At 40.2% G+C, this 18,389-nt stretch overlaps 1 protein-coding gene across 1 annotated transcript; it reads right to left on the bottom strand.

Annotated features, from left to right (window-relative positions):
• Positions 1 to 11,936: 11,936 nt before the first annotated feature.
• Positions 11,937 to 14,288, bottom strand: LOC128806216 (toll-like receptor 2 type-2). The gene has a single exon (XM_053975626.1). It carries the CDS (start codon positions 14,286 to 14,288, stop codon positions 11,937 to 11,939), a length of 2,352 nt encoding a protein of 783 aa, XP_053831601.1.
• Positions 14,289 to 18,389: the final 4,101 nt, after the last annotated feature.

Genomic DNA, 18,389 nt, shown 5'->3' with positions numbered 1-18,389 from the left:
TGTTCTTGCAGGTGGCAATTATTATTCTTGCATTCATGTGCATATAGTTTTAGTTTGATTTGGTGAGAAACATTGAAATAAGTCAAAATTTGAAAAACAACCATATACTCATTAGAAACAGCCCTCTGCTTCTGCTTGCTTACAGATTTTTTTATTTGCCACCCAGCCTTTGCCTACTTGGTTTATGCCTGTATGGTTCACATACAGATTACACAGCAGAGTGTCTAATACTGGAAGAGAAGACATCAAACACCTTCCTCTGCCCATAGCAACATTTGCATCTTTAGGAGTAAAACAAAACGCAAATCAGATGAAGGGGTAGAAGATGCTATTTTCAGTGGGAGGGGTAAACTTAGGGCTCCCTTTATCTGATCAAAAACTGCTTTCTTTTCCATTTTCTGTTCTAAGAGCCCAAACAAAGCAAGTAGCCAGCCCTCCATTGCATATCATGGTAGACAGCATCAGCTGGCAAAACTTTCTGTCTGAGTCTGAGGTCATGGTGGGTCTTTGCACATATACACATCCCTATTCTGGGCAGTCATGCTATTCTCAGACATAGTAAGAGCCCAGAAATAATTGTACAGCCGCGTTAGTAGAAATAAAGCAAAGGATTGCAATGATTGACTCCCACCCTTCCCTTCAAAGTGCTTTGCAAACATGTGAAAAAAGAAAAGCTTGGTTTCTTTTTGAAAGAAAAAGGAAATGAAGGTCAAAGGGAGCATAAAATCAGCCCTAAATGGAAAGGGCATTCATTAGGTTTCTCGAAAAGAACAAAAAATAAAAAGCAGCAACTACTTACTAGATGCAAGAGAAACAGCACCAGCCTGGACCTTCCAAAAGAGCCTTATCCAGGCTTATCGAGAATGTAAAACGTCTCCTGAAAAAAAGGCATGCTGGGGAAGGCTCCTATTTCAAAGAGGCCAGAGCAAAAAAAGTTGCAGCAAAGCAACCAAGGTTCAGCTGTAGATAATTTTGGGCAAGAGGAAAGAGATTGCCCTTCACCAGATGGCCACATATAAAGTAGTACAAAGGAAGGGGGTAGGAAAAGAGGAAAAGGAAAAAAAAAAATAAAAGAAGAAGAAGAGGAAGAGGAGGATTTGGGTTTTTTTTCTATTAAGTCTTGGTTTGAAATAAAATGTAGGCCATTGTGATACTTGTGGGTTTTTTTCTCCAGGTGGTAGCTGACAGTTTGGGGTTAACTTCCACATGAAAAGGAAGTAAATTAGAGAAAATGGTTGTTTCTCAGCTACTTCTGAGAATTTTATTATTTCAGATTTTGCAAAATAAACATGGAGCCTGCATTCTGCTAATTCACCTTGTTTTGCACTTAACAAGGTGCAGGCAACTGCTTGGACTGTATTATGTACTCTGGGATGTGGAGTGGCAACAAAGAATGTTAGAGAATTACCATCCTTGAAAAAACATTCTATCCTGTCCTAGACTAGCCTGTTTTTATCAACATAAAGGCAGAAGTCTAATATAGCAAATAGCAATAGAAAGGAAAAAGCTTATTAGTATTCTGACTCTGTGTTTTCCCAAAGGCAATTCTGACTATCAGGTACTCAGCTGACTCTTATAATGCAATTTGCTTGCTGTTGGAAGCTGTCCATTGGTGAAAATTAAATAAATATGATATATAGGAACAAAGTTGTTCTCCACTGGCATAAAATAATCTCAGATAGAAAGGTAGATCAAACACAAAAGCCTTGCGCCCTGTGTCATAGGTGGCTGCCCATTTTAACTGATTATATAACTTGTATCATGTGGCAGTCACAGAATAAGAACTGCTTGGGAACATAGTTGAAAAATGAAACGGCATAGTCATGACAGCATTGATTTCTGTACCTAAGTAATGAGGAAAATCTTGAAAAAATAAGGTTGGTTGATTTACTTAACATAGAAATTCCTGCCAATTTTCAAAGTGCTGTCAAATATAATCATATTAACTAAACCTTAAAAACCCCAAATAGCCTGATTTATTATTTCTTCAATGCATATGTTTTTGGGTATTTGAATATGCCTACATCAAAAGAAACTAGATTTTTAGGGAGTCAGTTAGCTTGTCTTGCCAAGTTAAAAGTTCTGGTAAGGTCAATCTCTTACAACAAATCTAATTATTACAACTTACTTTCTTTATGTCTACAGTTTTTACCTTATGCCATAAGACAGAAAGGATAGTGGGATAATGCTCTTAGGTTGAATTTCCTGGTGATAGTCATTCTTACTTCCTCAGAGTGGGGGAGGCCATTGTGAGAGAAGCAGAGGACAGATGGATGTTTTTCAGTTGGTTCTTGTATTTAATCTGCATAATTAGAAAATGGGAAAGTTATCTATGGTGCTGATGCTGACTTCACTTCTAGGTCTTTTTGAGCTCATTTAAAGTATGGTAATGAAAAAAACATTTTACCTTTGGGCAGCAATCTAATTTGTCAGGAAATTCCTCTTGCTATGATGAGTGAATGAGGAAAATTTGGAATAATATGATCCAGATGTTAAAGCTCCTATTTAACAGCAATGCAGATGTATTGTTTATGGAACTGCCCAGATGGTGACCTTCCAGTATTAATAATAAATCAATACTGGGGTTTGCATCTGTATGACTCGATTCCTATCTTTGCTCTCATTTACGTGACAAAATACTCATGCATTTCATGTAGAGGCTAATAGTATTAAAATTAACAATCTGGAAGACATAGAAGTCAATAAGGAAATTGAAACAATTACTGCAAATAATATATACCAATTGATCTCATAACAGCATCACCCAAAAGAAGGCTATGCTACAGTTTTTAAATTGATTTGCTTTTAATTTTGCATCTAACATGATAACAAAATTCTGTTACAATTTTGTATTAGAAAGTAGCCAATTTTCTGAATATGTGCACTCAAGCAGTTTTGGCTTTGCCACTTAAATTCAAACTTTACTGGAAAACAAGAAAAGCAACCCACAATACATAAGCACAGCAGAGAAGGTTCATATTAGACAGCAGGCAGGCAACAGAAACCTTTGGTGGCCTCTGGTGAAGGCTGGGAAACCTCAGGATCTGCAGTCAGGGATGAGCAGAGGCCACTGACCTGTGGCATGTCAAAAGGGCAGCAGGGCATGGAAGTAGCTCAGTCACTTTTATGGTCACAGATAGCAGACTGAGCTCTCCTAAAGTCAGGGCTGCGGGATAGAGAAAGGCCTAATTCTGATGTGATCTAGTGAAGATGTGCTGTTATCTTCTACAGGCGTTTCTAGCTCTTAATTTAAACTTACATTGTAAAATACCCGTTTGATCAAGGGTTCCCTAGTTCCTTGGGCTTGGGGGGACTATTTTTAAGGGTTTCTCATTTTTTCCTTAGAGAAGAATTGAGTCCTCCTACAGCTGAAATCTGTGGCAAAGCTGTTTTAAATTTCACAAAGAGTAACACACATTCCTTCAGAATTCTACTTTTTGGATTAAGGAAAGAGATTAATTTTCCATAGAAGTATCCTTTTACTCTAGGTGAATTGTGCTTTTTGTTTGCTTTTAAAGAATCTCCCTGTACCAAACCAAACATAAATTTTAAAATTGTTTCCTCTCATAGTTTTTTTTTTTAATTTTTTTTTATTTTTAGCAACATTTCTGTAACAATCCAGGAGTTAACTCTACAAACAGGTATATACTAAAGTCAGTCTCGCTTTATCTTTGCCATCATCAGGCTTCCACAGTCCCAAATCCATGGTTTATTAACATGACTACAGAGAGAACTGACATTACAGGGCTTTTAACTCTTCAGTGGGTATTAAATATGTGCTTATTGGAAAAGAACTAGAATATTTCATCACTGTGGGCAGCTCAAGCTAATATATGTATTGAGTTTGATGAAATTTCATTTTGGAAAAAGCATTTTAAACTTTAAGCCACAGCACTTTGTGCTGAAGAAAGAGGTTTTAAGAAAATCCTAAATTGGTGTGGTTATGTGCCCAAGCACCACCCAGAGGGCGGCAGTCAAATGTGCCTCTCTGAAAGTTCCTAAGAGCAGCTCTAAGGCTTAAAGGTCAAAGTGCCTCCACTGATTTCAGAAAACTTGCTCCCAAAGCTTTAACCTTGTGGTCACCATACCTAATTTGAGTTCTAAAGCAAACTTTAATGTTTTTTCCAGTAAAAATAATTCTATCTATAGACAATTTAGATTCCAAGCATATGATGTGAGGGGTCTGATGACTTGTATCTCATTGTTATAACCAATTACTACATTGGATTTACTAATTATTCACAAGATGCAAGGCAGACTAACAATCTAGAGTCAAAGGCACTCCTGGGTCAGATGCTGTACAAGTAACATTTTATTTCTAAGATTTAAAGTTTGACAGTCTGTTAATCAAACCTGACCACGCACACTGGCAACATGGGATGTCATTACTTTGAAATGACTGTCTCAATTTTGCTAACAGTCCCACTGCTGCTTATGTGGCTTGGTTCTTTTTATTTCACCATCAGCCTTTGCTGGTGGAAAACTCTGTCCATGTGAGGAATGCTCACTGTTATTACCCTTATATCACTTTCAGACCAACCTCTCTTGGTAAGAACATCAGAGAATGTTCCATTTTTGTTGTTTTTTCAAGTTGTTTAGATAAATTTCATAGATAGGATGATGACTTGGCTATATCTAACTTACCTTAGTTATTTTCTACCTCTTCTAGTCCTGTTCCATCCTTTGTTTCCCTCCTTCACAATTCCAAACTGTTAGTTTTAATTATGTTAGCAATCTGTTCACATTTACCACTTTTTGTGAAGACTGAAGGAAAACAAACTGGGTTTCATGGGGGTTCATTCCTTTATTTTTTCCTGTATTATACATTTGTATTCACCTTTAAGTAAGAGCGAAATACAGAAGCGTAAAACTTGTTGAATTTATATAAATACTTCAGTAGAAGCTACACATGCAGCATTCTGTGCCACTCTGCAAAATACACAAGGTCTTGAGCAGTCCTTCTTTCTTTCCTATCCATATGTTAGTGTACAATTTGTTCTTCATGATCCATACATGCAACTGAATTTTGGGTTTACCATGTTTGGATGTAATTAATTCCTTAGGTAGGTAACTTTAGGTAAAATTTGGATTGGCAAGTGTTAGAATTTTCTGTTTGATAGATTTTGCTTTGTATGTAGTGAAACTGCTCTAGGCTGGTTTCATCACCACCCACCTCTACGTATGAAACCCCTTTTGCATTGTGGAGCTGTAGCTCCTTATCTTGGGTTTTTTTTGTTGCATAGCTGACCTGGCGTTTGATATTAATTCATTTCACTTGTGTTTGTGGTGTGAAGAGAGAAGGGGAAAACCCTTCAACTTTGTACAGCTACTGTGTTCACTCAGTTAATGCCCTAACTTCTGAGTTAATCCTCAGTTCTCCATTTATGCACCTGAAGGTGCATAAAGCGTTGACATAATGGATAAAAATAAATAAGTGTATTCATATCAAAGCCACATTACAATTCTTTCTGATGATCATGATTTCCTACTCTACCACACTTAAATGTTGCTTGGAGATCTTCTCTATTTTGACTATTGCCAAAGGTTTTTACTCTAGTGAGTTACTGCTTCCTTCAAACTGCAGGCTAATTTTAGTTTTGTTTTGCAGCAGCAAACACCCTAACACTTAAAGTATGAATATGCTTGACAGCCAGCAATGTTGACAGCAGGTTATAAACTATTTTTGGAGTCACAGCTACTCAGCTTTGCTACAGGTAGGCCAAGCTGACACATTTTCTTATAGAAAGGGGCTTTAGTTAGAGTCTTATTATACAGAAAAATTAGATTAATTTCATTGTTTTGTAGAAGCAACAAGAGCAGCCAAATCCCAATAAGGTGTAACATGCCAGTCAAAGAAATGTTAAGAGCTGAAAGAGCCCACTGAATATAAATTCCCCAGAGCAAAATTTTTTGCTAAAATGCAGCAAGTGGTATTTAATCCCCCACTCCCAAACATCTCAACCCAACAGAGTCTGCAAAAATGTTAATGTCTCCTGTCAACTCTCTGAGACTGTGTTATGTGTAACAAGTCTTCGGAGACTGAAACCTGGCTACAAAATATAATGAAACTGGAGCTTCTCAGCATTAAAAAGGACTTGTCATTTCTGCTCCTACAGGACACAACATAAAAGGCTTTAAAAAAAGAGTTGACAGTTTTTGTACCTGTATCTTAAAAATACACTGGTGGGGGAATTTAGCTAAAGTTAAAGAAAATACTTCAACAGAATAAAGCTTAACAGTATTGGTAACACAAGAACTGCTAAGTTTCTGCCAAGAATTTTCCATCAGAGCTACATACTTTTAGATTAATAAACTATACAATTTATGGGCAATAGTTCTGAGACTTAAAGGAACAGCTGATTAAAGGAACAGGGGCTGTAATATCTGCAACCCCTTCAAGAGGTGTTGGACTTACATCAGATGCATTATGAGGCTGATCTACTTGTTCTTGAGGAATCCCTGGAATTCCTGGTCAGACAGCAGCTCAAACTGAGTCCAGCACAGTAGCTCTCAGTGGGATGCAGAAGTCCTCAACAAACATAAAGAAAATTCAAATTCTACCCAGGTTAAATTTCAAGGTGCATTAACTGGCGTTTTGGTGAAGAACAGACTGACACCAGTAATCTTTTGTTGCTTTTTTATGTAGTGTACTATGGGAGTGATGGGAAGAGACTTTGTGGGGATTTGTCTTGCCTACATGGCTTCCACCACTGCTGTACCTGCCAGGGTACATCACCCCCAATACCACTGGCAAGGACCAGAAGTGAGCTCTCGAATCTCTTTTGCCCTGGGTTCATGAGAATAAGGTCTACTGGATACTTCTGCAATAAAATAACCTCTCTTTTCCTTGAGAAGGGCTGTTCTTGTGGCATAGACAAATGATTGAAGTCCTTCATCAGTCTTATGATTAGGAGAACACTCTTAATGCAGTAGCCACTAACATATGCCAGGCCTTTGGGGATTTGGACTTTCCAACAGGCAGATCCCTACGTGCAAGAAACTACACAGTTTTCCTAATGGCCACAGGAAGGCAAATTTCTTTCTTCCCCAAAGTCTGTGCATGACTCTTCTGGTCCTTTCCTTTTTATAGCTCATATCTTCCCCTTTCAAATAGGAGAATTATGCTGACATATCACCTTATGCCCAGTTACTTAACATCAAGCAGATGGTTGCTAAAATTCTTGCATCAGCAGTAAGATTTTAATTATTCTTTGCTATTCTTTGCTAACTGCATCCTGGCAGTAGTAAACCCTGACAATTGTAGTCATTTAGTGCTGTCCTTATCTTTGATGGCAGCTGAAATGTGTTTATGCATCCTTGACACTAAGCAAATATTTTGTTGTACTTTGGCTTCTTTATTTCCTGTAAGCTTGATCTTGACAGTTTTACAACATCAGTGGCATACCAACAAGAAATTTGTCCAATGACATCTGTGCAGTCCGTGGACAGAAAATCTTTGGGGATATAAAAAATAAGGGATCATTGAAAATACCTAACAGCTGTCCTGTAATCATAGATATCCTTTCCATGTAATTATGAAACTGTTGTTTTCTCCTCTTTTATGCCGTATTAAAAAATAATGATGACAATAAATACCAAGAAAAAAAAGGAACTAAAACCACGTTCAGAAACAACATTGTGCAGAGGTTAAAGAAAAAGGAACACAAATTATTTTTCAGTCCTGTAACACAAGTTGAGGCCATGCAGATTTCTGGCTGACAAACTGATGCAAGAGTGGCGATAATCCTATAGCTCCAGGTTTAAATCCACCTTCCAGGTACTCGGTGCACAGCCTTTGTGGGTGTGCCTGGCAGGACATTATACCCGGCATGCTGACCCATCAGCCAGGTCTGCTAATTCAGCTAATTCCTGTGTATTGCAGAGGATTTCCTCCAGCTGTGCTTGGGGCTGTTTGCCAGGTAGTTTTAAGGCAGATGTGGAACCTTCTCAGCCAATGTCCTGTACCCTAGAGCTTGACAGAAGAGCCAATGACCCAGGGATGCCAAACAACTCCACATCTTGCATGCCAGAAACTCAAAATGAGAAGTCTTGAATATGTGCTGGGACAATGTTACTAATCACCCACTTCTGCACTTCATAAAAGTATCCTGGCTTCTTGTGAGCTGGAAAATATGAATACCAGTCTGGATGTTCAGGACGTTGAGTTCTGCTTTACAATAACTCCAAATAGTCCAAATATTTTAAGTAATTTGAAACTGCTTGGTTATAAAACCAGGCAATGTCCACATTCAGTCATTAAAATTATCTGCTGATGGTTTGACCAGATTTGCAGATGTAAGCACTGAGTTTGAAAGATTCTTTAATGATACACCTGATAATAGGTTACATGAATCCTGCATCCACAGCTGGTTTATTATTGGCAAGAACCAAACTCACCCAGACTGCCCAGAGAAAGCTGATTTGAAGGGGTTGTTATGCCATCCATACCATCTCTGTAACAAGTGTGCTTTTCATTTGGATTTTCTAAACCATAGCCTGATTGATCTGTTTTGATCTGCAGTGGAGGGATGAGATGGCCACATTAAATGACTGGAAACCCTATTATTATTAAGGAAAAATTATATTTAGGGAAGATGATAGGTCTGTTTGCCTTTACCTTATCTAAGACCCCAAGCAAGCTAAGAAAAGATAAGTACATATATATATTCCTTCTTGATTTCAAGACATCCAGAATTAATTTTTATAATGAGAGAAACACTTTAAATAATATAAATAATTTTATAAAGACCATACAGTGGATTTTGTTCTTTAACAAATTTTTTTTTTAAAAATATGCAATGCACATTCAGAACTTTTAAATTATGTAATGCACTTTTCCCTTTTAGTAGTTAGCAAACGAGATTTTTCCTTTAGCAATGAAAGAAATAGTTGAAGATGTGCTGCTGTAGTTTTCTGTAGAAAACTGCTTGAGTGAATGCAAAGTTTGGCTTATTTTCTTGGAGTCTATTTTAACCATAGGATACTTAATTTTAACGTTACCTCTATTAAAAAAAAAAAAAAAAGTAAATTACAAGTGTTAAGGAAGTAAGTTCTGAACACTAAAAAAAAGTTATGTCAAAAATTTAACCCAATACTGTATCTTTGATTATGACTAAGAAAAATATCAAGATGTACCTATTGTTGCATTTTCTCTCCAATTTTCTTAGGAACAGATTGTGTGAGAACACCCAAATATTTTATGGACAACTTCTGGACTGTTTCTGCTGTCTGGTGGTTTGGTAGTTGATTGTTACAGCATTATCCAAGGCATTGCATACTCACTGGTTCTGGAATAGGATGCAGATTATTGGTGAGAATTCAAAGTGTTGGACATTTACCTGCCTATGATAATATGCATATTCTGTACTTGATTTTAAAAGACTAGAGAAAATAGCAATTGGTGGAATTCTGGTATGCTAGAAACACTTCTGCCTCTTTTTGCATTACAACGAGGCTATGCAGCACACTGAAAAAAGCATGTTTTGGAAGATCATGCTAGAAAAACAACAGATTTCCTAAAATGAAGAAATAGATAGCAGAAGTAGCTTCTGAATTCAGATTAAACATTTTAAGAATCATTATTAGAAATCAGAGATACACTTACTTAACTTACACTTTAATATATATATAATAATAAAGCAGATATTGTATGAAGCCATCTATAGGTGAAAAAAAGGCTTAGATACTAAAAATAGGAAACAAAGCACTTTAAAAAAACCAAAGCAAATGAAAGAAAGAGCAAATCTTGAATACATAGAAAGAAGGTGGCTTTTTTACCTTGGATGAAGTAACAAAGTTAGTAATTCTTATTATGTATTATGCCTGCATTAATAAATGCAAAAATGTATGTAAATAAGCTGTTAATTTTCATTGTGCTGGCAAAGTTGCCTGCTTGTGGGTGTAGTGGAAGCGGGGGCGTCCTCAGCCTTCTCAATGGCTAGCAAAGAACAGGGATCCTTTGCTCTCGCTGGCACTTTGGTTGTTCAGAGGACTTGCTAAAAGCAGTAACACAAGTGACCAGATGTGAGAGAAACTTCTAATGCAATCAACAATCAACAATCAGTTACAGTGAAGTGTTTGAACAGGGTTTTTGTACCACATTAGATGCCCAAGATCAAAACAGCAACAAAAACACTAACTTAGACATGGTCTCATCACAGTTACAGCCAAATGTTGTAGGTGTTTCCATTTGAAAGCTTTTAAGACCTGGTTCTATATGTGCCTGGGAATGTCCTAAGCTGCACCTAAGCCCTGAAGTGATCCAGAAGTCCATAGTTCTTCTGGTCTATCAGAATCAAGCTATAAGAGTTCACCCCAAATTTTCTGTGGCTGCAAAAAAAAATATCACAAAGACATCACTTTCTTTTTACGTCAGCTCTGAAGGATGGGTCTGGTGCCAGTCTTCCATTTGTTCAATTTTTCAATAAGGACCCTTGTCTCAGTAACCTTCTCAAGAAAACACTACCCCACCTGACAGCGAAAACAATGTCCTATGTGGGATGTTCTTCACCCACTCTAGTTTTGTGGACTAAATTTAAAGAGAGAGCAAAAGGTAGGAAACACTCTTTTCATGCCTATGTTAAGGTTGCTGTACAAAGAGAGGAACGTGGTGTTGGATTCAAGGACTATATTTGTGTTTCCCGCACTGTAGCTGAGAGCAGCTTAAACTCCACTTGTATAAGTCAGAAGAATATTCGAACCCTATGCTGAAGCATCTATTGCAACATATAGTACAATGAAATTAGACAGAAATCATCCTCCATAGATGTCTTTCATAAACGAAATTATAGAAACTAAAAGCTACAACAGACAGAACTGCAGTGAGAAAGCACATTTCTACATCATGCCTCACAGCCACGATTTTTCAGGAGATCTGGGCATTTGATTTTCTGTGACAATGAAATACAGAGAATCGTCCTTAGGTTCACTGACTAGGAGAGCTAGGACAAAATTATTTGCTGCAAAAACTGATTTTTATCGCATTTGATGAGAAGTGGTTTTTACAAAGAATGCAGAAAAACCCTTGTCTAGGCAGGTTCTCTCCTGAAACTTTTGCAAAGATGAAGACATATAAACTACATAGCTGTATATCTAAACAACTTTTCATCATTAAATCTTTAAATGAAACAGCTTTTGCTCATACTGCTGTTTAACATGTGTAGGTAAATACTGTTGTTTAACCTCAGAAGGCAGCTCAGCACATCCACTCTCTCACTCTCTCCCCAGTGGAACAGGCGAGAAAATCTGAAGGGTAAAAGTGAGAAAACTTGGGAGCTCATATTAAGGCAATTCAAGGTAAAGTAAGGTAAAGTAAAACCTGTGTTCACAAGCAAAGCAGAAGAAAGAATTAATTTACTACTTTCCATCAACACGGAAATGTTTAGCCATTGCCATGAAAGCAGGACTCCATGACACAGAACTTTTACTTGGGAAGGCAAATATGGTAACTCCAAACATCCTCCCTTACTCTTTCTTTCCCACAACTTTTAGTGCTGATTATGTTGTCATGGGCCATGGCATTATGTATGGGACATCCTTTTGGTCAGCTGGGATCAGCTGTCCTCACTGTGTCCCCTCCCAAATTATGATGCACCCCCTGCCTGCTCGCTGGCAGGATGGTGTGAGATACAGAAAATACCTTGATGCTGTGCAAGCACTGTTGAGCAATAACTAAAAAGCCACTGTGTTATGGAAACTGTTTTGGGCACAAATACAAACCACAGCAGGAACTATGAAGAAAATTAACTCTATTCCAGCCCAAATCTGTACAACTATTCAGAACAGTATCTACCAAAAGTAATTATCTCATAGCAAGTGTTAAAATTTGCAATAGCTCAGCGTTCTGCTCTTGAGATGCAGATAATTGATGGAACAAACAGGCAAGTGAAACAAATCCATAGTAAATTCACTACATATTTATTTCTTAATGTCCCTGTCTAGGATCTTAGAGCTATTTTCAAATTAAACCAAAACACCTGCTGCTGCTCTTCTTCAAGAGGCCACTCCAGGTAGGTCTTTGTGTTCATGATCTTCCGCAGCTTGCAGAACCTCTTGGGAATCGCTTTGCTCTGGATGGGCTCCAGGAGGACGAGAATCGCCGCATCGTTGTTCTCATCAAAGAGGCGGAAATGCGAGAAGTCCAGCTCGTATTTGCACCACTCGCTCTGCACAAAGTGCTCGGACAGCACAAAGAGCGTTTTGCGGCTCTTCTCAATGGAATCGATGATGTTGTCCACAATCCACTTCCCCGGCACAAAGTCCCGCTTGTGCAGGCAGAGGCGGAAGGGAGGGCAGGCCTGCTCCAGCTCCCGCACCATGGTGTTCTCCACCCAGTCGGAGTCGTTCTCGCTGTAGGAGACAAAAGCGTCGTAGCAGACGTCCTTTGGCGGGGCGCGCTTGGGCTTCCGCTTGGCTTGCAGCCATGCCCACGTCATCCGCAGGTACCAGACCATGTGGTACTTGTAGCCGACGGCCACCAGCAGCAGGATGACCAGGAACACCAGGACGCAGATCAACGACACCACCAGGGACCTGTGGCACTCCATCAGGGAGAGGTGCACAGCGCCAACCTGCGCCCCTCTCACCGCCAGTGGAGAGTCACACACGTACTTGTCCGGCCACCCCGCCAGCACTTGGGATATCCCAGCTTCGTGGTGGATGAAGGAGAGGAACTCACAAGAGCAGATGAAGTTGTTGTCACTGGCATCCAGCAGCTTCATTCTCCTGAAGGACTCAAACTCCTCCTTGGAGAAACTGTTCAGCTTGTTTCTTCTGACGGACAAGGACACTAAGTTTGGAATGGGTGCGGCACCCGGCAGGGTCTTCAGCTGGTTTCTTGTGAGGTACAGCTCTTTCAGAAGTGGGAGCTGCAGTCCAAACTCCTTCAGGTTGTTTCCACTAACATCCAAAACTTCTAGCGTTCGAGGAATGCAGGTCGTTACTTTAGGAATTTGAGTGCTGGACAGGTTTAAATACTTCAGGAATTTTGGCCAGTCGCACGCATCTGGAATCTCACCAAAATTATTTTGGCTAATGTCTAAAACAATTAGGTTTCCTAGATGAGATAAACTTTTACTTGTCCTTTCTAAGTCACTCAGTGAATTCTGACTTAAATTTAGAGTTTGTAGTGATGGCCAGCCACCCTGACAGGCTGAATGTTCTAAACTCAAGTCTCCAAGCAAATTTGCACTAAGGTCAAGATATACTAATGACCGAAGATGTTGGGAAATTCTGCATGGTACCAAAAAAACCTTGGTGTTTTGAACTGTGACTCTTGTAAAAAGAGACAGTAGACCTTCCACAGGCTGAAGATCTGTAAACAAGTAAAATTCTTCTATAGATAGTTTCTTTATTGTTAAAATTCTAAGTGTCTGTGATTTCTTTGCTTGAATTTCCATTTTCCATTGACCAGTTCCCAAGAGTCTACAGTCTACCAGCTCCAACTCCACTAATTTTGGCATGTCTTCTAAAATGCTGACAATCTCAGGCACAGTAGCATCTGTTAGTAATGTCTGTCTAAAAGAAATTTTCTTTGCAAAAGATGAAGACATGACTCTCAATACTTGCATTTCTGCAGCAATACTGAACGCTATTCTTCTCACTTCCAGCCAAGTGACAGAGTGCAGAAGGTCCCTAACAATTTCTGAGAATATATTACTATTTCTTAGGTTTAGGATCATGTGATTTATCTGCTTAATTGATTTCAAACTTCCCTGCTCATACTGACTGAGATTGCTACCATCAATCCACAACTTGTGCAGAAGCTCAATACCCTCAAAGTTCCCTTGCCTTATCACAGAGAACTGTGGGTTGCCCAGGTGGAGAGAGCTCAGGTTCTTCAGGCTAGAAAAGGGAGAGCTCTGCCCCAGGTCTCTGTAGGAATTGCCTTGAAGATGAAGGTGCTGGAGTGAAAAAAGCTGCCCAAACCACACAGGGGACAAGTGAGCCAAGCTGTTATTCGATAAGTCCAAGAGCTCCAGTTTTTCCAGGGACCAAAACGAGTCCTCATCTATGGAGCTGATTTCGTTGGACTGCAGCAGCAGGGCTCTCAGGTTCACAGCCTGCTGCAGGTCCTGAGATTGGATGCGCTTTATCCTGTTGTGGGCCAGGTTTAACACTGTGATTTTGGCCGTGAACCCAGGGGGAATGAAGACCAAGCCCATGAAGGAGCAGTTGCAAAGCTGACTGGCATCGCATGAAGGACAAGCCTGCTTCAGTGCTTGTTGCCTGGAGAGGCTTGCAGCTAAGATCACGTAGATGGCCAACACTCGCCAGATGTGTGCAGTCATTATATGGCTAAAATATGAAACACAGAGCAAATATAAGATGCATAGCTTGTTTTGGAGAAGCTACATTTTGGATATATCTAAAATATAAGTTTTGCTGTTTTGTCTTGTTGAAGGCACTGTTAAAATATTTGGTTTTAACACAGTTCAGAGTTGAAACAGATTAGTTTACTGCTCTGATCCTCCTCCTGTTTAGTAAGTGGCCTTCATATTTCAATCTTACCTCATGTCTTTTTCTTCTGAATCTGTGAATATTATTTTGTATATTCATTTTTTTTTACCACAGGGAGTCTCCTGTACATGTCTCAAATCCTGGTTACATCAAGAAGAGTCAGCATCTTATAGTAGATAGTAGCATTCAGGTTTAATACTAACCTCAAGCATACGTGTAATCTCTATTCTGACAATAGGGAGAAAAGAAATGCATTTGTTTCAGTCCATTTTTCATTTTATCTGCCTTTTCCTACCCTGATTGTAAATGTCCAGTGAGCAGGCAAACAAACACTTGCCTGGATGACTCTCATGTTGCCATCAGTCTGATACTTGCTCATGAAATTTAAGCTTGTAAAACTGACGATTGTTGCCTACTGCCTCAGCTCTTCCTTTTCACTGCCACATCCTTCTCCTCTGCTAATGCTTTTTCTGTTTTGGGAACCTGTGGCAGAGAGAAGATCAGGCCAAGCCACAAGGAAGAGCCAGGGGCTCAGATCCAATCAGCTAACTGGACTAGATAGCTTTTTTCAGCCCCACAGCCTGTTTCTGGTCTTGTGGACTGAAATTATTCAAGAGAAGCCACACAGATGTGGATCGGCATGGCTTTTTTTTTTTTTTTTTATACAGAGTTTCCTGCAATATCCAGCTTGTCTTTACTCCTAACAGGACGCCTTTAGTTCCTCTATCCTTCAGAGGAGCTGGAAAAATAATTTTTGAAGCCTAAGAGTGGTCTTTTCCCTTTAAAACCTTTATTGCATATTGAAATATAACCTTTTGTGGCAAGGGTCAAAGAGCATTTTTAAAATGTAGTTTTCCCCAGCATGCCACACCTACCACAATAGTTATCTTACTGAGGGTGGAAAGAGTGAGCAATCCCCAAAGGGACCAGCCAATGAGTCCACAAAATCATTGTCGGCTCTCTATCAGGTTAATCAGGTTAGATTGGCTCCTTGAGAACTGCTTTCTCCCTCAGTCATCCCACTGAGATTCTGTGCAGAAGATCTACTCTACTCTGAATTAATATTCTGATTTGTTTTACAGTAGCTGACCCATGTTTACAAGTTAATACAGAGAAGTCTCACCCTTCCAGCTGCATTATTTTTAGTCATAACTGCTTAAGATTATCCAAAAGGGGCAAAATTGACTAAGATGGTTTGGGCATATGGGGAGGGGAGGAAAAGTTATGGATATTTTTTTCAGTCATTCCATCTCTTCCCACCTGGAGGACTATAAACATTTTGACCCCTTGTGTTACTTTCCTTTTATCTCTGTCTGGCTCTGATGTAGAGCTCTGCATCTTGAAGGACAAGGTTCTCTTCCCTGTCTTTAGATGCCCACAGCTGAACTGGTCATCCACCATGTCCTCCAAAGTCAATGGAGAGAAAGAACATCTTTTAGGAGCAATTAATATAGTGTGTCTTGGACACCCAGATTAAGATGTGATGACTTCAAGAGAAATTATCTGATTGCCTTAAAATGGGGTATCACAGTTTAGATACCTAGATATTTGTCCCCGTGAACCCCAAACAAAAAATTGTGGTCAGTATTTAGACTCATCTGCTGTCCAAATGAGGCTCTTTTGCAGGGCTTTTTGGTCTCCCATGAGTAACTGGATAATGCAGGGCTGTAGGTAAAGGAGTAAATCTAGGAGCAGTGTGAGTTTTACTAGCAACAGATTTAAGTGGTATTTTTACAGTTGTCATCAAAATACTTACTTTTAGAAAATGAAGCAACCAGGCAGCCTGATCAGTCAAAAGCTATCTATAGGCAGGTTATTTATAGGTGTAAAATTGGCAGCACACAACGGAACGGAGCAGGTACTGCACAGGAAATAACAGCAGAACCTAATGGCTCTCCACCTTACCAGCCTGAAACCATCCAGATACTGCAGGACTGAACTGCATTTGGTGATTCAGGATGCTGACTTTCCAGTTTTTTTGCTCATCTGTAATCTGAACAGACACTCAGAGGAATCCCATTCCTATCCTCATTCACTTTCAGCCATTCTCTTCCCCTTCTGATTCCTGCCTAATGATTCTGCTTGAGACCCTGACTTACAAGGTCATTTCAGGCCTCTCCACACCCACTCAGACATACAGCCCCAGTCCATTATATCATTGCCCTATCAAGAAATCACTTCTCCCTGTTGTGCTGGGAATTAAAAAGCCACAGTAAGAAAATTAAACTGAAATGCAACTAAAAAGACATAAACTTGCACAGATGCCCTTATACCATAAGGTGCTGTGATGAACCAGGCATCCAAAATCTTTCTGGGTTATGGAAAAAGGGTCCAAGCCATCAGACATGCTCACGCTTATTTTCCCTGGCCCACACGAGTAGAAGTATTTGAGGAAATACACACGTTTTCTTAAACAAAACCATGACTGACAGCAGAACGAGGTTCTATAAATGCTCACAAATGGGGAAGGTTAATGTAAGACCTAAAATAAAGCATGCCAATGGCGTGCAAATTGATTCTAGCTTGGGGAGCACTACCCAGCTAAATGTGGGCTGGTAAATTTGACCAGCGCTATGGAGCCTGCAGAGGAAGAGCCACTGGTTGGTGAAGAGGCCAAACCACAGGCAGACTGGGGAAGGCTTCTGCTCTCCACCTGGAAGTGTGTGGGTTATGCATGTCCTAGTTCTCAGCCCCCAGCATTGCCCTAACAGCACATATGCACAGCCACACATCCACACACACAGGGCCATGCCCCTGGCTTGTTTCTGACACAGAAGATGTGCAGCAGATAAGAGTTAGGTGAGGAGGCAGCTGATGTCCTGAGGCCATTGTTCAGTGAGGTCTTTTCTGATTGAATTCCTGAAACTGAGGCACCCCACCTTCACTCCCAGCCTTCCCTGGGCAGTTGGTATCAATACAGGCAGGACAACATACGAATAGGACAAGACACCCTCCCACGAGGAAACTGTGCAGAAATGGCACAGTCTGACCCAATTTGTCTCTTTTTCATTTGCTGCTTTCCTCTGTCCTGTTTCCCAGAGGACATTGGTCTCATCAACATGTCACATCTCTCCAGGAGAACCTTCCTTTGCCTGCCATGCATCTCTGCCAGATGCCTGTGATTGGACCTCCCTGCTCTACTTTTGCTGGCAGCCAGAAATCCCTCCCCACCCCACACTCCTGCTCAGCAGCCCTGAACACCCTGAATCCCCCTTGCAGAGGAGGATTGGTGGCAGAGATTAGGTTGCCTCTTCCCAGGGCTCCCTGTTTGCTTCTTGCTCTGGCATTGCAGCTCCACTGTGTTTCCCTGCATGTCCAGCCTTCACCTACCTGAAAACTCACCTCTGTGCCAAAAAGATTCCCAGAGATGCCACCTGCAGCTCCACTGCCTGCATGCCAGTTAACCTATGCTGTGTTTTGTCTCTCTCTTGCTGATCATTCTTTGCCCAGCTTCCCCTCAGGCTGCTGTTCTGTTTCCACTTCACCACTCAACCTTGACAATATAAGCAGGGGAATTCCCAGCTGGGTGATCTGATTGCATAAGAGCAGTTACACTATCAGGCCTTTTAAATGTGCCAACACACGAAAGTCTGGATCTATGGTAGAGTGTACTGTGTGAAAACTAAGGCTTCTCCCACATCTCTCTTTGACCCTCTCTTTGTTATGACTGGCAAGATTTTCCTTCTTACCTCTAGGCACACATTTCTCCTAATTTGTTTTATCAGCGCTCAGCGTTTGCTCTTGGATGATTCACTCATCACCTACCTGGAGTTCAGCCTTGATTAAACCAACAGCTATATTTCTCCAAGAGAGTTAACAGAAAAATTGCTTTCTAGCAGACTTCACAGCCCTGGGAGAGAACACTGTAATAGGAAAACAGAACTGAAAAGTGGTGTTTGCAGGCTCCACCTACAGAAATTATCTTGTGTAGA

Source organism: Vidua macroura, chromosome 4, assembly GCF_024509145.1.
Source record: "Vidua macroura isolate BioBank_ID:100142 chromosome 4, ASM2450914v1, whole genome shotgun sequence".
NCBI classification, from domain to species: Eukaryota; Metazoa; Chordata; class Aves; order Passeriformes; family Viduidae; genus Vidua; species Vidua macroura.
Note: the sequence above shows the minus strand (reverse complement) of the source record. Positions and strands in the feature narration are given on the sequence as shown.